Genomic DNA, 20,233 nt, shown 5'->3' with positions numbered 1-20,233 from the left:
GCTAAATATATTTAAGTCACGGGTACATAGGTTTTTGATCGACAGGAATTAAGGGTTATGGAGAGAAAGCGGGAAAGTGGAACTGATCCACTTCAGATCAGCCATGATCTTATTGAATGGCAGGGCAGGCTTGAAGGGCTAGATGGCCTACTCCTGCTCCTATTTCTTATGTTCTTATTGACATGTGGAATTGTGACATAATAGCCATCATACAGACAGTCGAGGGAGGGCAGTATTGATAGTTCATCATTCTGGCATGTATAATCTTCAGGCAAGATAGGGCCAGAGGTAAAAGAGGAGAAGCATTGCTTTATTAGTTAAGGAGTCAGTTACTGTAGCAAGGAGAGATGATATCTTGGAGGGGTTTTGAATGAAGCTTTGTGAGTAGAGCTTAAGAATAAAAATGGGGTAGCCACATTGTTAGGTGTTCATTATAAATATGGATAGTGGGAAATTGAGCAAATATGTGCACAATTTGCAGATGTATGTAAAAACAATAACAATAGAGTAATTATAAGATAATTGGGATAGACGTTGTGTTGAGGGGTTAGATGGAGTGGATTTCTTGAAATGTGCACAGCAAAATCTTTTGGGTCAGTATCTAGAAGATCCAACAACTGATGGCGCAATGCTGGACGTAATTCTGGAGAATCAGATGGACAGGTAGTTGAGGTGGTGGTGAGGAGCATTTTAATGATAACGACCACAACATGGTACAACTTAAACTTGGGCAGGGGGAGCTGCAGCTAAGCTGAAAGAGTTAGCATGATTCTCTTCTATTTTTAAATTTGTTTTAAAAGTTATTTCAAATATGAAAATAGGAATTTGACAATGTACAGTATTTCAACTTGCAGGGTATAATATTTTATATTTTTCCTGAGGAAAAAGGTCCTACGGAAATTAACTACTGTTGCTACATTTGTTTTAATGGGAAGATCTGATTGACTTGATATCGTTTTGCTTAGCATTGTTCTGCTTAAAGTTGTACTTTTCAGGAATGCAAATTTAATGTTAAGTAATGACTTGCTGTACTGCATACAGTTTTATCCTCATTTAAGGATCTCTCCTACATTGCATTCAAGGTAGGTTAGAGATTTACTGGATTGATTCCTGTGGTGAAAGGGTTGCCTGATGAGGATAGGTTGAGCAGGTTGGGCCTACACTCATTGGAATGTAGATGGATGAGAGTTTAGTTTACTGTATTAACCTGTCAAGTAGGCTTGCATTAATACTGCAGTGAAGTTACTGTGAAAATCCCCTCATCGCACTCCGGTGTCTGTTCGGATACACTTAAGGAGAATTTAGCATGGCCAATGCACCTAAACAGCACATATTTCAGAGCGTGGGAGGAAACTGGAGCACCCAGAGGAAATCCACGCAGAGGGGAGAACGTGCAACTCTGCACAGACAGTAATCTAAGCCAGGAATCAAACCCAGGTCACTGGTGGTGTGAGGCAGCAGTGCTAACCACTCTGCCATCGTGCCGCCCAGGTGATCTTATTGAAATAAACAGTTCTGACGTTGCTTGACAGGGTTAATGCTGAGAGATGTTTCCACTTGTGGGTGAATCTAAACAAAAAGGCACATTTAAGGCAGGGGTAAGGGCAATTTCTTCTTGCAGGGTTGTCAATTATTGGAATCTCCTATCCCAGAGACCTGTAGAGATGGGTCATTTAATATATTCAAAGTTGATTTAGAATTTTGATCTGCAATGCTGTTGAAAGTCATGGCAGGCAACTGACGTTAAGACCATAATAAAATCTGCCAGAATCTTATCGAATGGCAGAGCGGGTTTGAGGCCAAATTGTCTGTGCCTACTCCGTTTATTTTAATGTTCTTGTGGTCAGTTAGACATATGCCCTGTAGCATAATTCAAAGAAGATTAATCCTAACTGGTATTCTTGCCTTAGCCAGAATTGCCAATACAGATCAACAGGTTATTCTGATCATTTCTGTTTGAGGGATTCTCTACTTAATTTGCCTACTTCACAATGGTTACTTCTGTTTGATCTCCAAGAAATGCTTTGAGAAGAATTGATTTGATGGAAATATTACTATAATTTTCTTCGTTAATGTTAATTTATTGTCACCTATTAAATAAAAATTGCTAAAGCAATTAGATAAATTGACATTTATAGCTTCCTCAGATCACTGAAGCCTATGAAATAGAATCATAGAATCCCTATGGATGGAGGAGGCCATTTGGCCCATTGAGCCTCCGCCATAGACCTGTACTTACTCATTTTTTTCAATTTCCTGCGAAATACATTCATAAAAAATAATAGTATCATACCAGCGTTGAATCATTTTGATGAACTTGCTGATGTTAAATTGTAGAATTTATGACACAGGAGGCCAGTCCGCCCAAACATGCTTGCCATAGGGCTAGCTCTTCAAATTGATCTGTATATTTTAATCTATTGTAAGTATATATTACACAATAATTTAAATGTCAGGGCTTGATTTGTACCCTTTAACTTCTTGAGTTATGCGTAACTACGCAAATATCAAAATGATGGTATTCTTTTTCCTTTCAAATTCATGCCAAAAAATTGTCCACTGATTTGTATCCCATAAACAGCAATTTTAACTAAATTTTATATATTTTAGCAATATTGCTGAGTTTAATTAGACTTTTTTTAAAAACCAAGTCCTGTTTTTTGCACCATTTGCAATCTTGGTGACTACACTTTTAATCTTGCAACATTTGAGGCAAATAAAGCTTGTTATGGAAATATATTATCATTGGAAGTGGCCTTTTGAGCATAGGCATCATTTTATATCATAGAATGGTTACCATTCAGCCCGTTATATCTGTGTTGACTATCTTCAAGAGCAAATTTACCAGTTCCACTTCAGATCCTTTTTTCCCACAGTCCTGTACATTTTTTTTTCTCTTCAGTTGCTTGTCCAATTCCCTTTTTATTATCCATGATTGAATTGGCTTTCACTATATTCTCAGGGAATACATTTCAGATCCTAACAATTTGCTGTGGGGAGAAAAAAGTGTTTTTTCTGGAGTCACCGTTGCTTCTTTTGCCAATTACCATGGAGTGTTTCTCAACACTCCCGCCGATGGGAACATTTCTCCCCATCGAGTCCTATGATTTTGAACACCTGTACCAAAGCTCTCAACCTCCTCTAAGGAGAACAAACCCAACTTTTCTAATCGATGTACATAAATGAAGTCCTTCATTCCTGGAGCCATTCTTGTAAACCTTTTCTGCATCTTTTCTAATGCCTTCACATCCTTCCTAAAGTGTACGCTCCACACTTAAACACAACACTCCAGCTGAGGCCAAACCAGCTTATTATAAAGGTTCATCATAAGTTAATTTCTTCTGTACTTTATGCCTCTATTTATAAAGGACCAAACCCCATTAGCCTATTAAATCACTTTCTCAACCGCATTCTTCTTCCCAAAATGTATCCATTCACTGCATTAAATTTTGCCTGCCATGTGAAACTGCAAAGATGCAAGTAACATGCAACATTGTGGAAGTTGAATATGAATGCAGCTTGTTTTCAAACTGGTTAAAATCTTTAAATATGGTCGGCACGGGGATACAGTGGTTAGCATTGCTGCCTCAAAGCACCAGACATTAGGTTCAATTCCTGGCCCGGGTCACTGCCCGTGCAGAGTCTGCATGGTCTCCCTGTGTTTCCTCTAGATGCTCAATTTTCCTCCTACAGTCTGAAAGATGTGCTGGTTAGGTGCATTGGCCATGTTAAATTCTCCCTCCGTGTACCTGAACAGGCACCGGAGTGTGGCAACTTGGGGATTTCCGCATTAACTTCATTGCAGAGTTATTGTAAGCCTATTTGTGACACTAATAAATTATCTTTAAACTTCACTTTCATACAAGCGTATATACTTCAACAACTCCTCTTCCACTCATCAGCTGCTGAAATCCTCAATCATATCGCTCCACCACCTATTCCCCATACCTCTGAAAAATTTTTTTTCACCTAACAATCCAGTTTTGAAAGCTTCAGTTGATCTTCCTTTCATTGGAGCAAACCTTTCCTTACAAGCCTGAATAGATTTATGTAGAAATAAATAGCAATATGTGTGCCTGCTTCTGTGCTGCTGCTTACAATTTGTGTGACGTTTATCTTATTAACTTAGCAATTAAATATTCAGGAATTATAATGGCAATTAAAGTGATAAACATGTAGACATTGGATAATATTAATGACATCAGTATTTCACTTCTGATTGTAAATTTTTTTAATGTATCTCATTGGAGCTCAAGTATTTAGACAACAAACCTAATGTCAACCTTGAACACCTTGGTAACAAATATTTTATTTTTTACTTCAGCTCGAAGAAGAGCGATCTGCACTCAATAATCAGCTACTAGAAATGAAAAAGAGGTAAGCACTCCTAATTGTGTGTCACAATATTATGTATGTGCACATCAAAACTATCCCAGAACATCAGGAGGTGTCTAAGCATATTAGTAGTTAACCAAATCAGCTTGTAAATAATGCAGAAATACCTTCCTGTTATAGATGAATGACTATGAGTGGTGGAAAAAGATATACTTTAATGGACTGATTGGATTGCCTACAGAAAACAGACATGGACTCGATAGGCATAATGATTACCACCTGTGAGATAATGACTTTTTTTCAAATTGCCCCCAACACAGTATACTATGCACGATTGACAGACAATATATTCACTTTGTGCATAACACTTTTATCCAGTAATTTTCAAATTATTTCATAAATTTGTTGATCAAGTAATTTAACTTTAACCAGGATAAACTCCTTTTGCCATGTTAATTTTGAACTAAAACATTAAAATCAAGCCAATTTCATAGTCACCTCACACGGGGTATTGTATTTTGCAAGAGAAAGAAATATTAATGAATCCAAAATTGTTTTCAAATAACAAATTTTCATTTTAATGGGAAGATCTTTTCTGTGCATTTATTATTATTAGGTACTGGAAGTGTTCAATTTATGCTTTCAGGGTTTGGAGTGAGGCAATATTGTTTTTTCCTTTGTTACTATAGATTAGCTGTTTTTTTTTAAAAATTCCTGAATCGTAATTTGATGGGAATTCTTTCATTGCATAAATTAGGACAAAATTACTGTTGATCTGGCTATTTTAAGAGCAGTCAGACTCACCATTTTCATGTAGACACCCAAAAGTGGAATCACTATAAAAATACTCAGTGCATAAGTGCTCGAAAGCAGAGATTGACCTTGATTTTAAATTTAATGTGAACCTTCCATTCCAAAATGTACAATTCAACAGTTGTACAATATTTTATGCTCAGCCTCTGTTAAGAATCTGATATTATGAAATAATAATTGGATGCGTTTTTATTTCTTCAGAGATTAGCTTTGATGCATCACCATAAAACTCCCCAAGTGTAAAATTAATAGACTAGAAATTTAGGTTTAATGTTTGGAATATTTCTGTGGCTTGCCCACTGCAAAATTAAGGAAGATGAATATAAGTGAAGTAATTTGAGCGTTGCAACACTCATTAGGTTATTTGTCTTATTTCTGAAACTGCTACCAGACATGCATAAGCTTATTTGGTATTCACACTTTAATGTTAAAACAATGAAGAAGCCTAAATAAATATGTTATGAGACCAAAGCTCTGCGAATGCAGGAAATCTGAAATAAAGGCAGAAAATACTCGACATACTCAGCAGGTTTGGCACCATCTAAAGGAGGGAGAAATAGAATTAACGTTTCAGGTCAAGTGACCCTTTGTCAGAACTGTTCTGATATACCGGTCATTATCATGAAACGTTAAACCTGTTTCTCTCTCCATAGATGCTGCCAGATTTCATGTGCATTTCCAGCATGTTTTGTAAATAAATAGATTGTTGGGGGCTTGAACTCTAATTTAGGAATTTGGAAATGTTTAACTTTTTCTGGTTAATGCAATAAAACCGGTTATGTGAAAGTACAGTTGTATCAAGATTATATATTAACTTGCAATCACTTATGTTTGATTAAATTATTTGAATAAGCAGAAAATAAATTTTTCAGATGAACAAAACTCATTTGCACTTGATCACAATGCAGAAATGACATATTTCTCTTTGTGAAATAAAATGTAATACAGGTTTTAAAATGGTGAGGAATAAGTTTTCTCAAACAAATTCCCCTGCTCTGTGCTGTGACCCAGATCTTGCTCTGTTGAGGTTAAATTAAACTCAAAACATTGTTTTACCAAAGGAGAGATGATTTTGCTTCTGCTTCATGTTTATGAACGTTTGGGAGAATACAGCCAATTGAATTGGAATGAAGCTGGAATGTGACCCATGGGGGTGCAATGTTCTCTAAATTTGTGGATATAGCATAGAAAAGTAGACCAAACTTGCTAATTTGATCAATTTGATTTAGAATGCATTTTCTGAAGGAAAAGCAATGACAATCTAGTTGTGTGGAAAATGCAATGTTATAAGCAGAATTCCATTTGCAATATAGCAAGATCAGGTCAAAGTGTGTAACTGAGTCTTCTATTTCTGCATACTAAATTCCATCATTTTTAAAATTGGGTCAATACATTATCTTTCCAAGTTCCTTTTTAAATTTCAGGTCAGTAAAATATTTCATCAGTTATGTGGGTCACTGTTGAAAAGATGTATAAATCCTTTGAGAACTGTTTTTCTTTAAAAGAGCTCAGGAAAGTATCTTCCTTCACAACCTTCTCCTAAAATCTTATTTTAAAATATAGCATGCTGGCTTCAGTCTAGCTAAAAATGAATACTTAAATCATGTTTGTTGTTAGTATTGTCCAATCAAATGGCAAATTTCTATCCTTTTAACGTTTGGCAAGGAAAATGATGCAAGCCTCATTAAAACAAAAGGCAGCAATTAAATTTACATTTGTTGTGAAGCAGAAAAATGATCATCTCTGACTTTCCAAACATCGAGTGAACTTGTGTTGTAAATGTTGTAAACATGTGACTATAGAATGTTAATCTTTGATGGATAAATGGATATCTATTTTAATGAACATTGACTTGTATTTCTGTGCTAACGCAAGCTTGTCAAACAAGTCAGTGTGGCTTGCAAAGTGTCATTGTGTCTCTGCACTACTTACAAAACCTCATCTCACTCCTTTCTCTCTCCTTCTCCTAATTTTGCTTTCCTTGCTAAATCTGTCTGTCTTTGATGGTAAGACTGAAAAAAGTCTATCCACGTTACAATAAGTAGCCAAAACCAATCGAACCATAATATATTTTTGTACATACTATGGCTGCAACCTTCCTTTTACTGTGTCTTGCTTCTGTGTGATTTATTTCGAGCAGCTTTTTAACGAAATAAACCATTTAATGCGGAATTATGTAACTTCCTGGATTGTAATTTGCATTTTTCTTCCATGTTTCTAACTTGTGCTTCTTGTTATCTTGCATTTTTAAAGCTTCCCCAATAACACTTCAAGGTATTTGCTTCATGACTAGACTTTTTTCTTACTTTCATAGTAAGAGGAGAATCTGGGTGATGCAAGGAACCTTTGATATAAATTTCAAAAACAAAAAGCACTGCTAAATTTGTTTTGGAGAAATATTAATACTTAGTCTAAATAGTGTTACTTAAAAAAAAACTTGTTGCGATTCTTGCATAGTTACAGATAATGTTGGTATTTTGAGGACCTAGTCATTAAATTTCAAGCATCCAATCTGATTATTTGGAGTTTTAGGTTCAGAGTGCTTGTTAGATGTCAATCTAAATTCTCTAATTCAATGGTCAGATTGTAAAGCAATTACTATAGCTATCCGTTTAAGTTGTTATAGGGGGTAATAGTTCAGAAAATATATTCACAGCAAAATACTTTTATATGATCAGCCCTAAAGTGGACTCTAACCTTTTTAATCATCCAACAGCATGTTCTATGAAGGGAAACAAAACTGCACAAGATATCTTTACATTTAAAGTTCAATTTTGAAATCTGGTCAATTGCATATGACATTTCCATGGCCAAAACATCAGGAGACTATTGTATTCCATTGAGTATGTGATCTCCTCGTGCTACGTTTATCCACATCATCTTCAACCCCCATCCCAAACTATCTTATTTATCTTAGAGTTCTTTAACGGAATCACTAGACTGCTTTTTTTTTCTTGAGACATTTCTAAATTACTGAGAAGAAAAAAAATTCCATTTGCCATCTGACTGATTGATTAAGAATAACACGCATGCTAAATTGAAAAGATTTGGAAAGGCAAGTCTGATCCAATAGTTTGAATGCTGTCCTTTCCTTTCATCTCTGGGACTTGCGTTTAATTTCTGCTGACTAGGTGATGACCTATCTCTGAAAGCTGTAAAGGAGTCCTAAGAGAAATGTGTTTGGAAAATCTGAAGTCGGTTCTCAGACACACACAGATAGATGATGTGCAAAATTGGAGTGTTGCACACTAATGCCACAGAGATTGATGGGGGATTGTCCCGCTTTGGGTTAAGGTGACGCAGAGAAAAATTTATTCGCATGTTCCACATTGTTTGTGAGCCACATGTGGCTAATGGCAAAAAGGAGTAACATTGTAATTCTATTATTAGCCCATTGATGATGCATATCGAAAATTCAGCCACATGCTGCTTTATTTTCTGACCTTTGAAAATAATTGCTGGAAATGTCGTATAAAATATGCTCAAATTTCCAATATGCACATTTGCTGGAGACACAAAATCATAAAATGATCTCTCAGCTTTATGGAAAAGTGCAAAGTTTTCCAGAGAAATGGTGAACTTCACAACAATGAAACTCTAGGTGCTATACTACCACGGATCTGTTCATATTTTGAAGTGACAAGTCATTTTTTAAATCTGTCCTGAAGTCAGTTTAAATCATAAAGCATTAAATTTGTTTTTAAAGGGATTTGGACATTAAGATATTTATTTGGATTCTAGCAGAAGAATTAGAAAATCTTGTTGACCTGTCTTCCAAAACATTGATTCAGAATTTTAAAAATAGAAATTCACTGCACTTTCAATCAATTTGATAATTTTTATTTGAAATGTTATTTAAAATACCAAATAACTTAAAAGCTGCAGCTGAACCTGGATTCTAATCCATTTTGTGAATTGTAGTACACTATTGGTTCTTGATATGACTACAAGGTAATACCAAAAAGGGTTGCATTGTAACTATTGATTGATAATTATAGGTATTTCTAGGCATAACTATGATCCAAGCATTCAAAGCAAAATAACATATGCTGTCACAGCCAATGAAGGTGATAAAAGCAAAATACTGCGGATGCTGGAATCTGAAACAAAAACAGAAAATGCTGGAAAATCTCAGCAGGTCTGACAGCATCTGTGGGGAGAGAAAAGAGCTGACATTTTGAGTCTAGCTGATCCTTTGTCAGAGCAGAGTAATAAAGGTGAAACAAATTAGTGTATCATAGAATCGGTACAGGGCAGAAAGAGGCCATTTGGTCCATTGAGCCTACACCGACAACAATCCCACGCAGACCCTATCCCTGCAACCCCATATATTTATCCTGCTAGCCCCATGACACTAAGGGGCAATTTAACATGGCCAATCAACCCAACCTGCGCGTCTTTGGACTGTAGGAGGAAACTGGAGCACCCAGAGGAAACCGATGCAGACATTGGGAAAACATGCAAACTCCACACAGTGACAAACTGAAATCCCTGGCAATGTGAGGCAGCAGTGCTAGCCACTGTGCCATCCGTATATTTAATTTAATTCAGAGTCTTCAACAACATGTTATTCTTTTTGCCCTATTGCTACATCCAAGTCACCTGATAGAAAAGCAAACCTGCCAATCCTTTTGTCAGCAATGTTTTTTTGGCCTATCTCTTTATGTCCAGCATAATGTTATTTCCTAATGTCCACCATCAGTTTCTCAGCTGCTCGAGTGGCAACTGAATGCAGCTTGTGCTCTGAGTGGCAGCCTCCACAGCAGTATCTTCAACAGAACTGCTGATTCTAAAATTGAAAGGCTGCTGCTTAAATTCATAGCTTGTCCTGCTGATATTAACAGGTGCTGTGTTCATCTGTACAGAAGACCATCTAAAGAAGCAAACTTTCTATTCAGTTTAAAATCTGCCCTGAGATCAGAGCAAACTAGTGGGACCACTGCACATGTGTGCATGTAAGCTTTAGCACTGATCTCTTTAACTGGAGAGTATAGCTGCCACTGACTATGTACAATTTTGATTGGGTGGCTGATATTGCAGGTGTTTCTGGAAGGGGATGTTGAGCTGACAGATTAACAAATGGTAAAACAGCTAATCTTACTAGGCAAGAACAGTCAGAAGAAGTGAATGCAGAAAAATTGTAACTTTGCTGCTCTTGTTTGTTTACAATCATAGCAATTATACCATAAACCCTTACATTCTTGCTTCTCAAATGTTGAGCCATTTTATCTACCCTTTTTGTCACTAATAACTTTGCTGTGAAATCTTTTAATCAATTTCCTGTCCTCACTGAGCACTTTTATCTTTGTGAACCCTATAGATCCCTTTTAAAGCAGAAGCTGTTGTTGCACCTGTTTTTTTTACTGTTTTCATTTTTTGGTCTGCTGCATCAACCCTTTGCTAATGAAACAAGTCAATTATCATGCAAGGACAAAAATTGCAAAAACTCTATAAAACAGTTGTGATATAGGTCAAATTATTGGACCAAAAAGTACATCCAAGATTTTTTAAAGTTAACATGAAATGCACTGTTTGTAGTACTAATATGATTCTGCGAGGATAATCGTATCACTTAATGAGTACCTTCTGATATTTAATTGTCCACAGCTAAAGCCGTTAGAAATCAGAAGCTGAAGGGCTGAAATATCTGTTAAAAATGATGAAATTATTGATTGTGTTAAAAATGTGAACAAATATAAGACTTTCATGCACCTATTCTTTTGAAATGTCATTTCAGAATAGTTGCTGATTTGACGTTATCTCAATTGATAATCCAACTTGGGCAGGAATTGGGCAGATAACAGGAAGAAAGGGTAGGACCTTTAACACCCAATTGAATATGAAGTGTTAATTATGGAGATGCAGAGTAACTTGGCAATTCAGGGATTCAGAAAATTGAAAGAGGATCAATGGTGTGGCTCATTTTTTAAAAAAAATTAGTGAGTTGTTATTTTCCAACTCCCCCCTTCGAATTCTGTTTTGAGTTAATTAAATTAAGGTATATATTGTGACGGATTTATGCTCTTTGAATTAGTAAAATTAGGTCAAGAAATGTTCAAGATCTAAAAAGATAAATGAGCAACCAGGGTTGCTAAATATTTGCTTGGCAACCTTGCTTATAAAATATGGAAAGCTACTGTCCCCCATCAAACACTCCCAGGACAGGAACAGCAAGGGGCTAGATAGAGTAAAGCATAGCCATTTCATTTTCATAGTTTCGTTGGACACTGTTTCCTTTCGATCATATCCAAAATTCCTACACTATGTTGTGTTGATATTCTACCATTAAGCAATATTTTTTCTCATAAATCTCATTCAAACTGTATTTGGAACTATATCCTTAAAAAAAACTTTGCCTATATGTTTTGCTGTAAGGATTTTGTTGATTTGCCAAGGTAATAGACCTCCACATGGTAGGCTGTAAGAATGATAAACTTGTATAGGGGAGATAGTGCTGTTGTGACAATAACATTGGTGTAGTAATCTTGAGACCCAAAGCTAACGTTTTGGGTACATGGGTTCAAACCCATTCATTTAATAAAATCTGGAATTGAAAACTAATCTCAGTAATGGTGATTCTATCATCAATTGTCAACTATTGCCCTTCAGGGAAAGAAATTTGCCATCCTTAACCAGTCTAGCCTACATGTATCTCCAGACCCACAGCAATGTGGGTGACTCTTAACTGCCTTTTGAAGTAGCCTAGTGAGCCAATATGTTCAGGAGAAATTAAGAACTCATACAAGGAACAAATATTGGCCTTGCCAGCGATGCCCAAATCCCATGAAAGAATAAAAAAGTTAATCTTTCCATCTGAAAGCAAATATTGTTTTCAGAATTTTAGGAGTCCTCTGATCTTTCGGCAAACAGGAATTTAAACTTTTGAACTTTATTTAACTAACTTTACTAATTTTCACAAAGCAATTAAAAGTTTATTAGTCACAAGTAAGGCTTACATTAACACTGCAGTGAAATTCTGCTAGTCACCACAGTCCGGTGCCTGTTCTGAACAATGCGCCTAACCAGCACGTCTTTCAGAATGTGGGAGGAAACCGGAGCACCTCCAAGGTAACCCACGCAGACACCTGACCCCAGCCAGGAATTGAACTCAGGCCCCTGGTGCTATGAAGTAGCAGTACTAGCCACTGTGCTACCATACAGCCCAAGCAGTTAGAGTTTAAAGTAAGCCTTCACCACTTGCAGATATATTTTATTAAAATGTTGCAGCATTGTTAATGCCTGCTATAATTTGTATTTAAGTAACCTTGTCCTAAATCTCAGACAGCACTTGCAGTACTGCAGCATGGTGTGCTAAATTATCATCAAGTTACAACAACTTAGTCATCGTAACACATGGAACTAGGTTACTCCACAGTGCATTTACATTTATTATTGAGTTGCTTTAATACTTTGTGAAAGATTTTAAAGAAAACATTTGTGACCATGTTTATTTTTAATTTTGTAGTATATTTTTTCTCCTTAAAAGCTGTAAAATTATATAGACTGGTTGAGTGAATGGGCAATAACGAGGCAGATTCAGCACAATGCGGAGTATGAGGTTATTTACTTTGATCTTAAGAAGAGAAAAGCAGAATTTGTTTTATTCATGAAACTTGTAATGCTGATGTGCAGTGAGACTTGCGTGTACTCATAGAAGGGACACAAAGTTAGCCTGCAGGTATAGCAAACAATTAGGAAACCTTTATTGCAAAGGGAATATAGAAGCTTTGCTACAATTGTACAGCACTTTGTTAAGACTATATCTTGTGGTGTGTGCAATTTTGATCTCCATATATGTAGAAGGATATACTTACATTGGAGCAATACAGTGAAGGTTCAGTAATCTGGGCCTTGGGTCGAGAGTGTTGTCTTATGACAAGAGACTGAATAAATTGGGCTTGTATTATCTGGGGTTTAGAGGAATGGGAGATGATCTCAATGAAAGATTCAAGATTATGAAGGGGCTTGACTGGGTATATAGAGATGTTGTTTGCCCTGGCTGGGACTCTAAGACAATGGACACAGTTTTGTGATAAGGGGCTGATCATTTAGTTCTGAGATGAGGAGACATTTCCTTTTGACCCTTTGAAATTCTCTACTTGAGAGACTAGTGGATTTTATTAAGACTGAGTTAAACCAACTTTCGTTTCCTCAGGGAATCGCGGGATATGGGCAGCGTGCGGGGGGGGGGGGGGTGCAGATTTGGAGCCGAAGATCAGCCGTGATCACATTGATTGAGAAGCTTACATAGGCTTATAGCCCTCTCCTGTTTCTTATGTTCTCTTTCATCCATTCATCAGCTTCCACAAAATAAGTTAGAACTACAACCTACACCCAAACTTGCACCAGGGCGACACTCAACATCACTAAGAACAGGACTAAGATTGCAATAATTCATGTTCCAGATTTATTTTCCAATTCGGTTCTGGCCAATGTGTCATTTACTTTTCTTCACATGCTTGTCATGTTTTTGAAATGTGCAAAAAATACTAGCAATACAATGCATGCTAACCTGATGGAGTGAATGTCTCCCCTCACTGATGAATTAGGGTAGCAACAAGCTAATTTCTTTGGGTGCACAAAATATACAAGTTTCCCATTAGTGCAAAGTTTAAATCTCAGCTTATTGGAAAAGCACCTTTTGACACTATTTCAGGGTTGAGTTTCCATGCAACAGCTATGCTGTGCTGATGCTAACCTAAGTGAAAATTGTGTTCCATATTCTAGTACCAACATTCATCATCTTCAAGAACATAATATTCAGAACCAAAAATACAGAAATAAAACTTGATACACAGTATGAACATTTTTAAAGTATATTTTGTGTTATCTTATTTTTATATGCATTCTTCATCCGTTGATAACTGGCTGCGAATTTTTGTTATCTGATCATTTACCATCACTAGCTATTTCTAACCTATAATGCATATATTCTGGAATCAAATGAAGAGGACTTTGTTGAACATTTATACAATGCAAATTTATATAGGTAGGGTCTTTCTACTTCTTGGTCATAATAAAAGACCAAACACCAGAAATCATTACTCAATTTAAACCTTGTCCCAGCCAGTGTTCCTCTGTGTTCAATGGTATGGCAACAGGCCATGCACAGGCAGTGTTTAAGATGCATGCATGTGTTGCCAATTGTCAATTTTATAGAGACTGCATGGTACAAAGGAAAGCCACACATAGCAAACAGAAGTTGCGGGGAGCATTGATCCCTGCACCAGAACAATGACTTAACATGTACCAACATTTTATCATTTCCCACCAGAAAAATCAAGTCTTGCAGTTTTTTAAATATAGATAAAGTCATTTAGTTGATACTACCCATCTCACTTGTGCTTGTACTAGGATCGGGAGGGTGGTTGACATTGGGGCCTCAAGTTACAAAACAGCTGTTCAACCGCATGAGGTTATACGGTGCATTGAATATGCACAGTACACAAAAGAGTAGAAATGTATTGAGCAGAAGACAGGACTCCAAGCAGACCAGAAGTTGTTATAAATGTTTCTAAAATTTACCAATGGATAGGAATAAACACTTTTTATAAATTACAAAACATTTAGAAAACATTTACTCAAATGAATGAGTGATCTTTGAATATACTTAATGTTATCACAAGATTGCATACAATGGAGGAAACCAAATTCACTGCCTTAGTTACCAATCTTTTTCTGTTTATCTCTGATATTTTAAATAAATTTGCACTGGGAAATAAATACAAATGGCTGTAAGGTGGGACCAGGGTCACTTATGACAAACGTTGTGTTCTATTGCTTTAAAACCCAGATTCTCCACTTAATTTTCTCATTCCTGTTTATGATTGATGGCATGGAAATCAATTTCGCAATTTATATTGCCTTCTCCGCTCAAAGAATTGGTTTCATTTCGTTCAGCATGCTGTGTGTCTTAATGAACCTGCTCTGCCTGCTGGATCTGAATGCTTCCTCTTCCAAGCTGAAATCTGTGTAATTGTAACTATTTATCGTCTCTTTATTTGGAAGATCAGGTCAGTACCAATTTCAGAGAGGGAACATGCAGATATCAGCAGGAGTCACAACAGATACTTATTTGCATGGCACTGGTAATTGCAGTGAAGCTATGCATGTCATCGTTGTTGCTTGGCATCATGTGCCTTTAATGAATGTCAGACTTTAAGTTAGGGTTTTGTGTCTTTTGTGTTAAATCATTTTAACTGTAAAATATACAGTTTTGTTAAATTGAACAGTAGTGTGCTTTATGAGTAACATGGATACAGTCATTGGTATGCAAAACTATGCATGTTCAGATCACAGAGTGCAATTTGGTGTCAGTGTGGCCCGATCTACTTTGGAATAGTTTTTATGTCTTACTGCAGTTCTAAAATGTCAAAATATTGACACAACAAACAGTGAAAATGTAAGTATGAGATTTCCTATTTCTAAAACGAAGTACAAAAATATTTTAATGAGTAACATCTGCATACTGAATTTTGATAGTGGCTTGATTTCGATAATTTTGGACAATTGTATGTTGCTGTATACCAGTGAATGTGAAACTTGAATTTAGTCTTTTTAAACATTTGTGGTTTGATGTTTTTCTGAGATATTTCATTTTTCTGCAGAGAATCTTTATTAAAAAAAGAGTTTGATGAAGACAAAAAATCGTTACAGAAATCCATCGCTACTACTAGTGCCTTGATCACAGATAGAGACAAGGAGCTCGAGAAGCTCAGGACTGAGGTAAGTTATTTACATAGGCAGATGGTTAAGGTCTGGAATATGCAAGCATTCCACAAATAATAAAATAGAAGAGCTTCATTAAGTGTCTTACTTGCAATTATCATAAAGATGTTTACTGATCACTAGTAGCATTGCTCACAATTTAAAACGTATTCACCCAGCATTGGTTGAGTGGGTTGGGGATTGGTTGACAAGCCAGATTAATTTGATAATACAGTTTATATTCCACTGAGAGTCTCAGTATTATCTTTCCAAGCAGTAAGTGTGATAAATTCACACTAGGGTGAGGCTGACAGAGCTTTTAGGTTTTGTGCAGCTAAATAGAGCTGATTAACCATCTTCTACTGTCAGTCCATCTGTGTTTCTAGACACCATGTAGCTCAGTGGTTTAAAAAGAAGCTTCACCATATCTTAAAAGAACAGTAAGAAATTGAGTTTGGCTAGATACTGTGGAATTGTTTGGAGAATAATGGCACAGTGGTTTGCACTGCTGCCTCACAGCACCAGGGACCTGGGTTCAATTCACAGTTTGGGTCACTGTCTGTACAAAGTCTGCATGTTCTCCCCATGTCTGTGTGGGTTTCCTCCCACAGTCCAAAGATATGTGGTTAGGTGCATTGGCCATGCTAAATTCTCCCTCAGTGTACCTGAACAGGCGGCGGAGTATGGCAACTAGGGGATTTTCACAGTAACTTCATTGCAGTGTTAATGTAAATCTACTTGTGACACTAATAAATAAACTTTAAAACTCTTATTAAAATGAGTAATTAGCCATTTTTTATTTCTGCACTTTTAAAAATCCTGTTGTTGACTATGGTAAACATGAAGACCCTAGCTTTCCAGACTATGACCTTGTTGGAAACCCACCAAAATTTATAGATTACCATCAGTTCTCACAATCAGACAACCGAGGTGTTAAGTGTTCCTTTCATTACCTGAGTGTAAACTAGCTTATAAGAGTTTTTCAACCTGGCCACATGAGAGAGCTGATTTCAAATTGGTAGAGATATTTAATCAACAGTCACAATCTAGGTCAGTAATTTTGTCAGTGTGAAGAAAGAAAGGCTTACCTTACCTCAGGACGTCACAGAGTGATTTTTAGCAAAGTGCTTTTGTTTTCAATTTAATGTTGTAGTGTAGGAAATGTCTGTAGAATACTCTCACAAACAGCCATGTAATAACCAGCTAATCTATTTGTGATGTTGGTTGAGGGATAAGTACCAACCAGGATAAATTCCCCTGCACTTCTTCAAAACAGGATCTTTTAAATCCACCTGAAAGGGAAGACTTGTTTTGATGTTTCATCCAAAAGACAGCACCTCTGACAGCATTAGCTTGGTGTGTCAGCCTAGATTTTGCGCTCAAATCTCTAGGTTGAGAGTGCTACCATTGAACCATAGCTGACACCATGCTCCCACATTACCATTTTTTGCCCATGATGTTTAAAGAAATAATATTCAAATAAAGAACACGAAAGCTACAAATCAACAAAAATGTATTAATGACTGCAACTGTCCGATTTTTCAAATAGAAGCCAAATGTTCAGAACAGCCCTTCATGTTTATTTTGGGAAGTTTATTGCTTTTGCCCCCTTCACCATGTTCCTCTCAAAAGTAGACATTGGTACCATTATTGCACTGGAATTTGTGTTTTTTACATTTTCTGCATTTCAATGCTTTATCACTAATGCAAAAATACAAAACTTCATATTCATTATTGGGTGCTTTCTTGGATTAAAGTGTTGATGAGCTTTTCACAAAAGCATTGATTTGTAAGTGAAACTAATTTTGACTAAAACAATTTAAATCAAGAGTTTCTCTTTAGTGTTGTTCTTTTTAAACAAATATCAAAGTATGAACTTTTAATTGTTACAAATCGCTTCTATCAGAAATGGAGTAAACATTTAAGCACTTACGTGAATGTAATTTGAATGGGTTAAATTCTTGCATGTATCTATCCCCACTCCTATTCAATTATATTTGTGATATTTTCAATGATTTTTCACAAATGAAATATCTTTCCTGAATAAGGTTATGAGCACATCACTCACATTTGAAATTGATGCTATATTTTAAATCATTCAGATGCATTCAATCAGAATACTTCATCACTACTTTATTTTTCCTTGTGACAATAGATTACAGGAGGAACTTTCTCTTTTTCTAACCATGTGTCAAGACAGGAGGGAAGAGTGATGTGTAGTTCACTGCTGGCTTTTGCCACCAAGTTTTTGTCAACTGAATCCTGGAGGCGGGTGCCACGATATCATACTGGTGCCTGGTCCTCCAGCAACCTCAGCCCTGACGAATGGCAGAACTGAAAAGAATAAAAGTAAAAAAAGCATAAACACCCCACAGACTCAAACTCCCTCCTGCAGAGAGCACCTCTCCCCCCCACCACACACACACACACACACACACACACACACACACACACACACACACACACCCCCCCCCCCCCAACCCCCCTGGCAGTGCCCGAGTAATGCCCCAGCATAACACTCTCCCCCTCAGGAGCTGTTCTTACTTGTGTGCACCTGGCGGGGGCTGTTCAAGTCCCATTTGTCAGAACCTGTTGTAAATCCCAACAATACCAAAAGCAGCCCAGAAATCTTAATTAGGAGCAGTAAACATTTGCTGGGACAGTCTCATCTGACTCATGAATTCTGAATTATTGTTGTTTGTGTTTCATGTACAGTTTATAGTTTTGAAATGTAAAACAGTTTTACATCACTAGAAATTCCTTTTAAAATATTTTTAGTCAGCTTCTGGAACACACGTCATTGTCTACCGTTTCAGTGATACCTGACTTTGTTTGGTTTGCAGATCACCGAGCTACGAAATGAAAATGCCATGGCAAAAAAATTGCAGTCAGTCGTCCAATCGTTAGAGTCCGACAAAACAAAACTTGAACAAAAGGTGCAGAATTTGGAGAAGAAGATCAATGATAACAAAAGGCAGCTTGACAATGTCACATCCTCTTCGGGTAAATAGACATCAGTAGTTCTTGATGTTTGCTCTCCTGTTTTAATGCAGTAGTTTAATACCTTATATGAATATCAGCATGTATTTTAATCAATGCAACTTTGTATAATTATTAGTTTAGTTTGAATGCTTTACTTTTCTACTTTTCAGTGTAAAATTAGGATTTTACTTCTTTTAAGGTTATCTACAAACAGTTATAATGACTTCTATGATTCCGATCCCATCTGATACTCACCCAAACCTTTGCTACTGCTGTGTCAGGGCTTCAAGGCAATTGATGAGAGTGGCCAGAGGGGATTTTCCTATCGTAATCTCCCACTGTGGCATTGAGATTAAACTGTCCCATGTGTAGGGCATAAGGGATACAAAACCTCTCTCGAGTTAGTAGGTAGTGTGGTACGTTGACACACAAAAGCTGCTGTTATGTCATGATGATGGGCTAGGGTGTTGATAATGTTGGCTGCTAATAGACCTCCAGTGGAAAAAAAAATGCTTTCACTTTCACTTACTGGCTCCCACTTATATGGTGAGGTGACAGCAGTTTTAACTACAGGAAGTACCTACTGGCTTCCAGAAAGTCATGATACTCAGACAAGTATGGGAATTGAGAGTCTAGAGTATGTAGTGATGGGAGTGGGGCCAGGTTAGTAGTGAGTGTGTGTGGGAGGGGAGACCTAAATCTACCTTATGGCGCCTGTAGGAACATACTATCTCTTTCTGACCCCACAAAAGAAAGTTTAAAAAAAAGCTGGAGGGCTTTTTCAGCCATTTAGTCCTCTTCAATTTAACCATTATTTGGTGAACCACAGGCTGGTTAAAATCATTGCCAGGGCCCAAGCAAGTTATTGGACTCCAATTAGCAAATCCAGTCAGCTTTGAATAGATGGTTTAGCTGCCTGATCAGAACATCCATTAGAAGCAAAAATGGAAGGGAAATAACCCAAGGCATTCTACCTGTCTATTTACTCCCCCACTATTGCCACCCAGTTCCTATCTTGTTGATACGGTTAAATTTTCTGCCCATTTTTAAAAATATACAGTGGCAAAATAGTTCAAGTTTCTGAAGTTCATATCTACCTTCACTTTAGTTGGACAATTGGTTGTGGATATTTGATATTTTCCAAAATTTGGGGAAAATGAACAACTAATCTAAAATGAGATATAAACAAATGAGTTACATAAATAGTGTATTTGTCACAGAGTCATTGACCTCTCAAGATGCTCACTTTCTCAGATGAATAAAGAAAAACAAGATTGTAGTTAGAATAGTAACTCTGGACATTTCAAACATTTTGCAGCTAATGTAGAGTGTGATACTATGATTTCGATAGAGACCAGTAGCATTTTTTAGAAGTGGATGAAATTTTGAAATCCCA

At 36.7% G+C, this 20,233-nt stretch overlaps 1 protein-coding gene across 13 annotated transcripts in view; it reads left to right on the top strand.

Moving 5' to 3' along the window:
* clip1a (CAP-GLY domain containing linker protein 1a) overlaps nucleotides 1-20,233 on the top strand; it is a 158,944-nt gene that overhangs the window by 130,289 nt on the left and 8,422 nt on the right. For 8 of the 13 annotated variants that reach the window (XM_080208328.1, XM_080208332.1, XM_080208334.1 and 5 more), the window contains 4 exons: nucleotides 4,325-4,377; nucleotides 7,402-7,422; nucleotides 15,756-15,873; nucleotides 18,699-18,858. In XM_080208328.1, the coding sequence (XP_080064454.1) occupies nucleotides 4,325-4,377; nucleotides 7,402-7,422; nucleotides 15,756-15,873; nucleotides 18,699-18,858 (352 nt within the window). Of the gene's footprint in view, nucleotides 1-4,324; nucleotides 4,378-7,159; nucleotides 7,328-7,401; nucleotides 7,423-15,755; nucleotides 15,874-18,698; nucleotides 18,859-20,233 lie in introns of those variants that run through there. The other 5 variants (XM_080208339.1, XM_080208340.1, XM_080208338.1 and 2 more) reach the window with 2 other exon arrangements.

The sequence above is a fragment of the Carcharhinus amblyrhynchos genome, chromosome 20, assembly GCF_965287045.1.
Source record: "Carcharhinus amblyrhynchos chromosome 20, sCarAmb.v2.hapA, whole genome shotgun sequence".
In the NCBI taxonomy this organism is placed as follows: domain Eukaryota; kingdom Metazoa; phylum Chordata; class Chondrichthyes; order Carcharhiniformes; family Carcharhinidae; genus Carcharhinus; species Carcharhinus amblyrhynchos.
The sequence above is the reverse complement of the archived record's forward strand: the minus strand, read 5'-3'. Positions and strand labels throughout refer to the sequence as shown.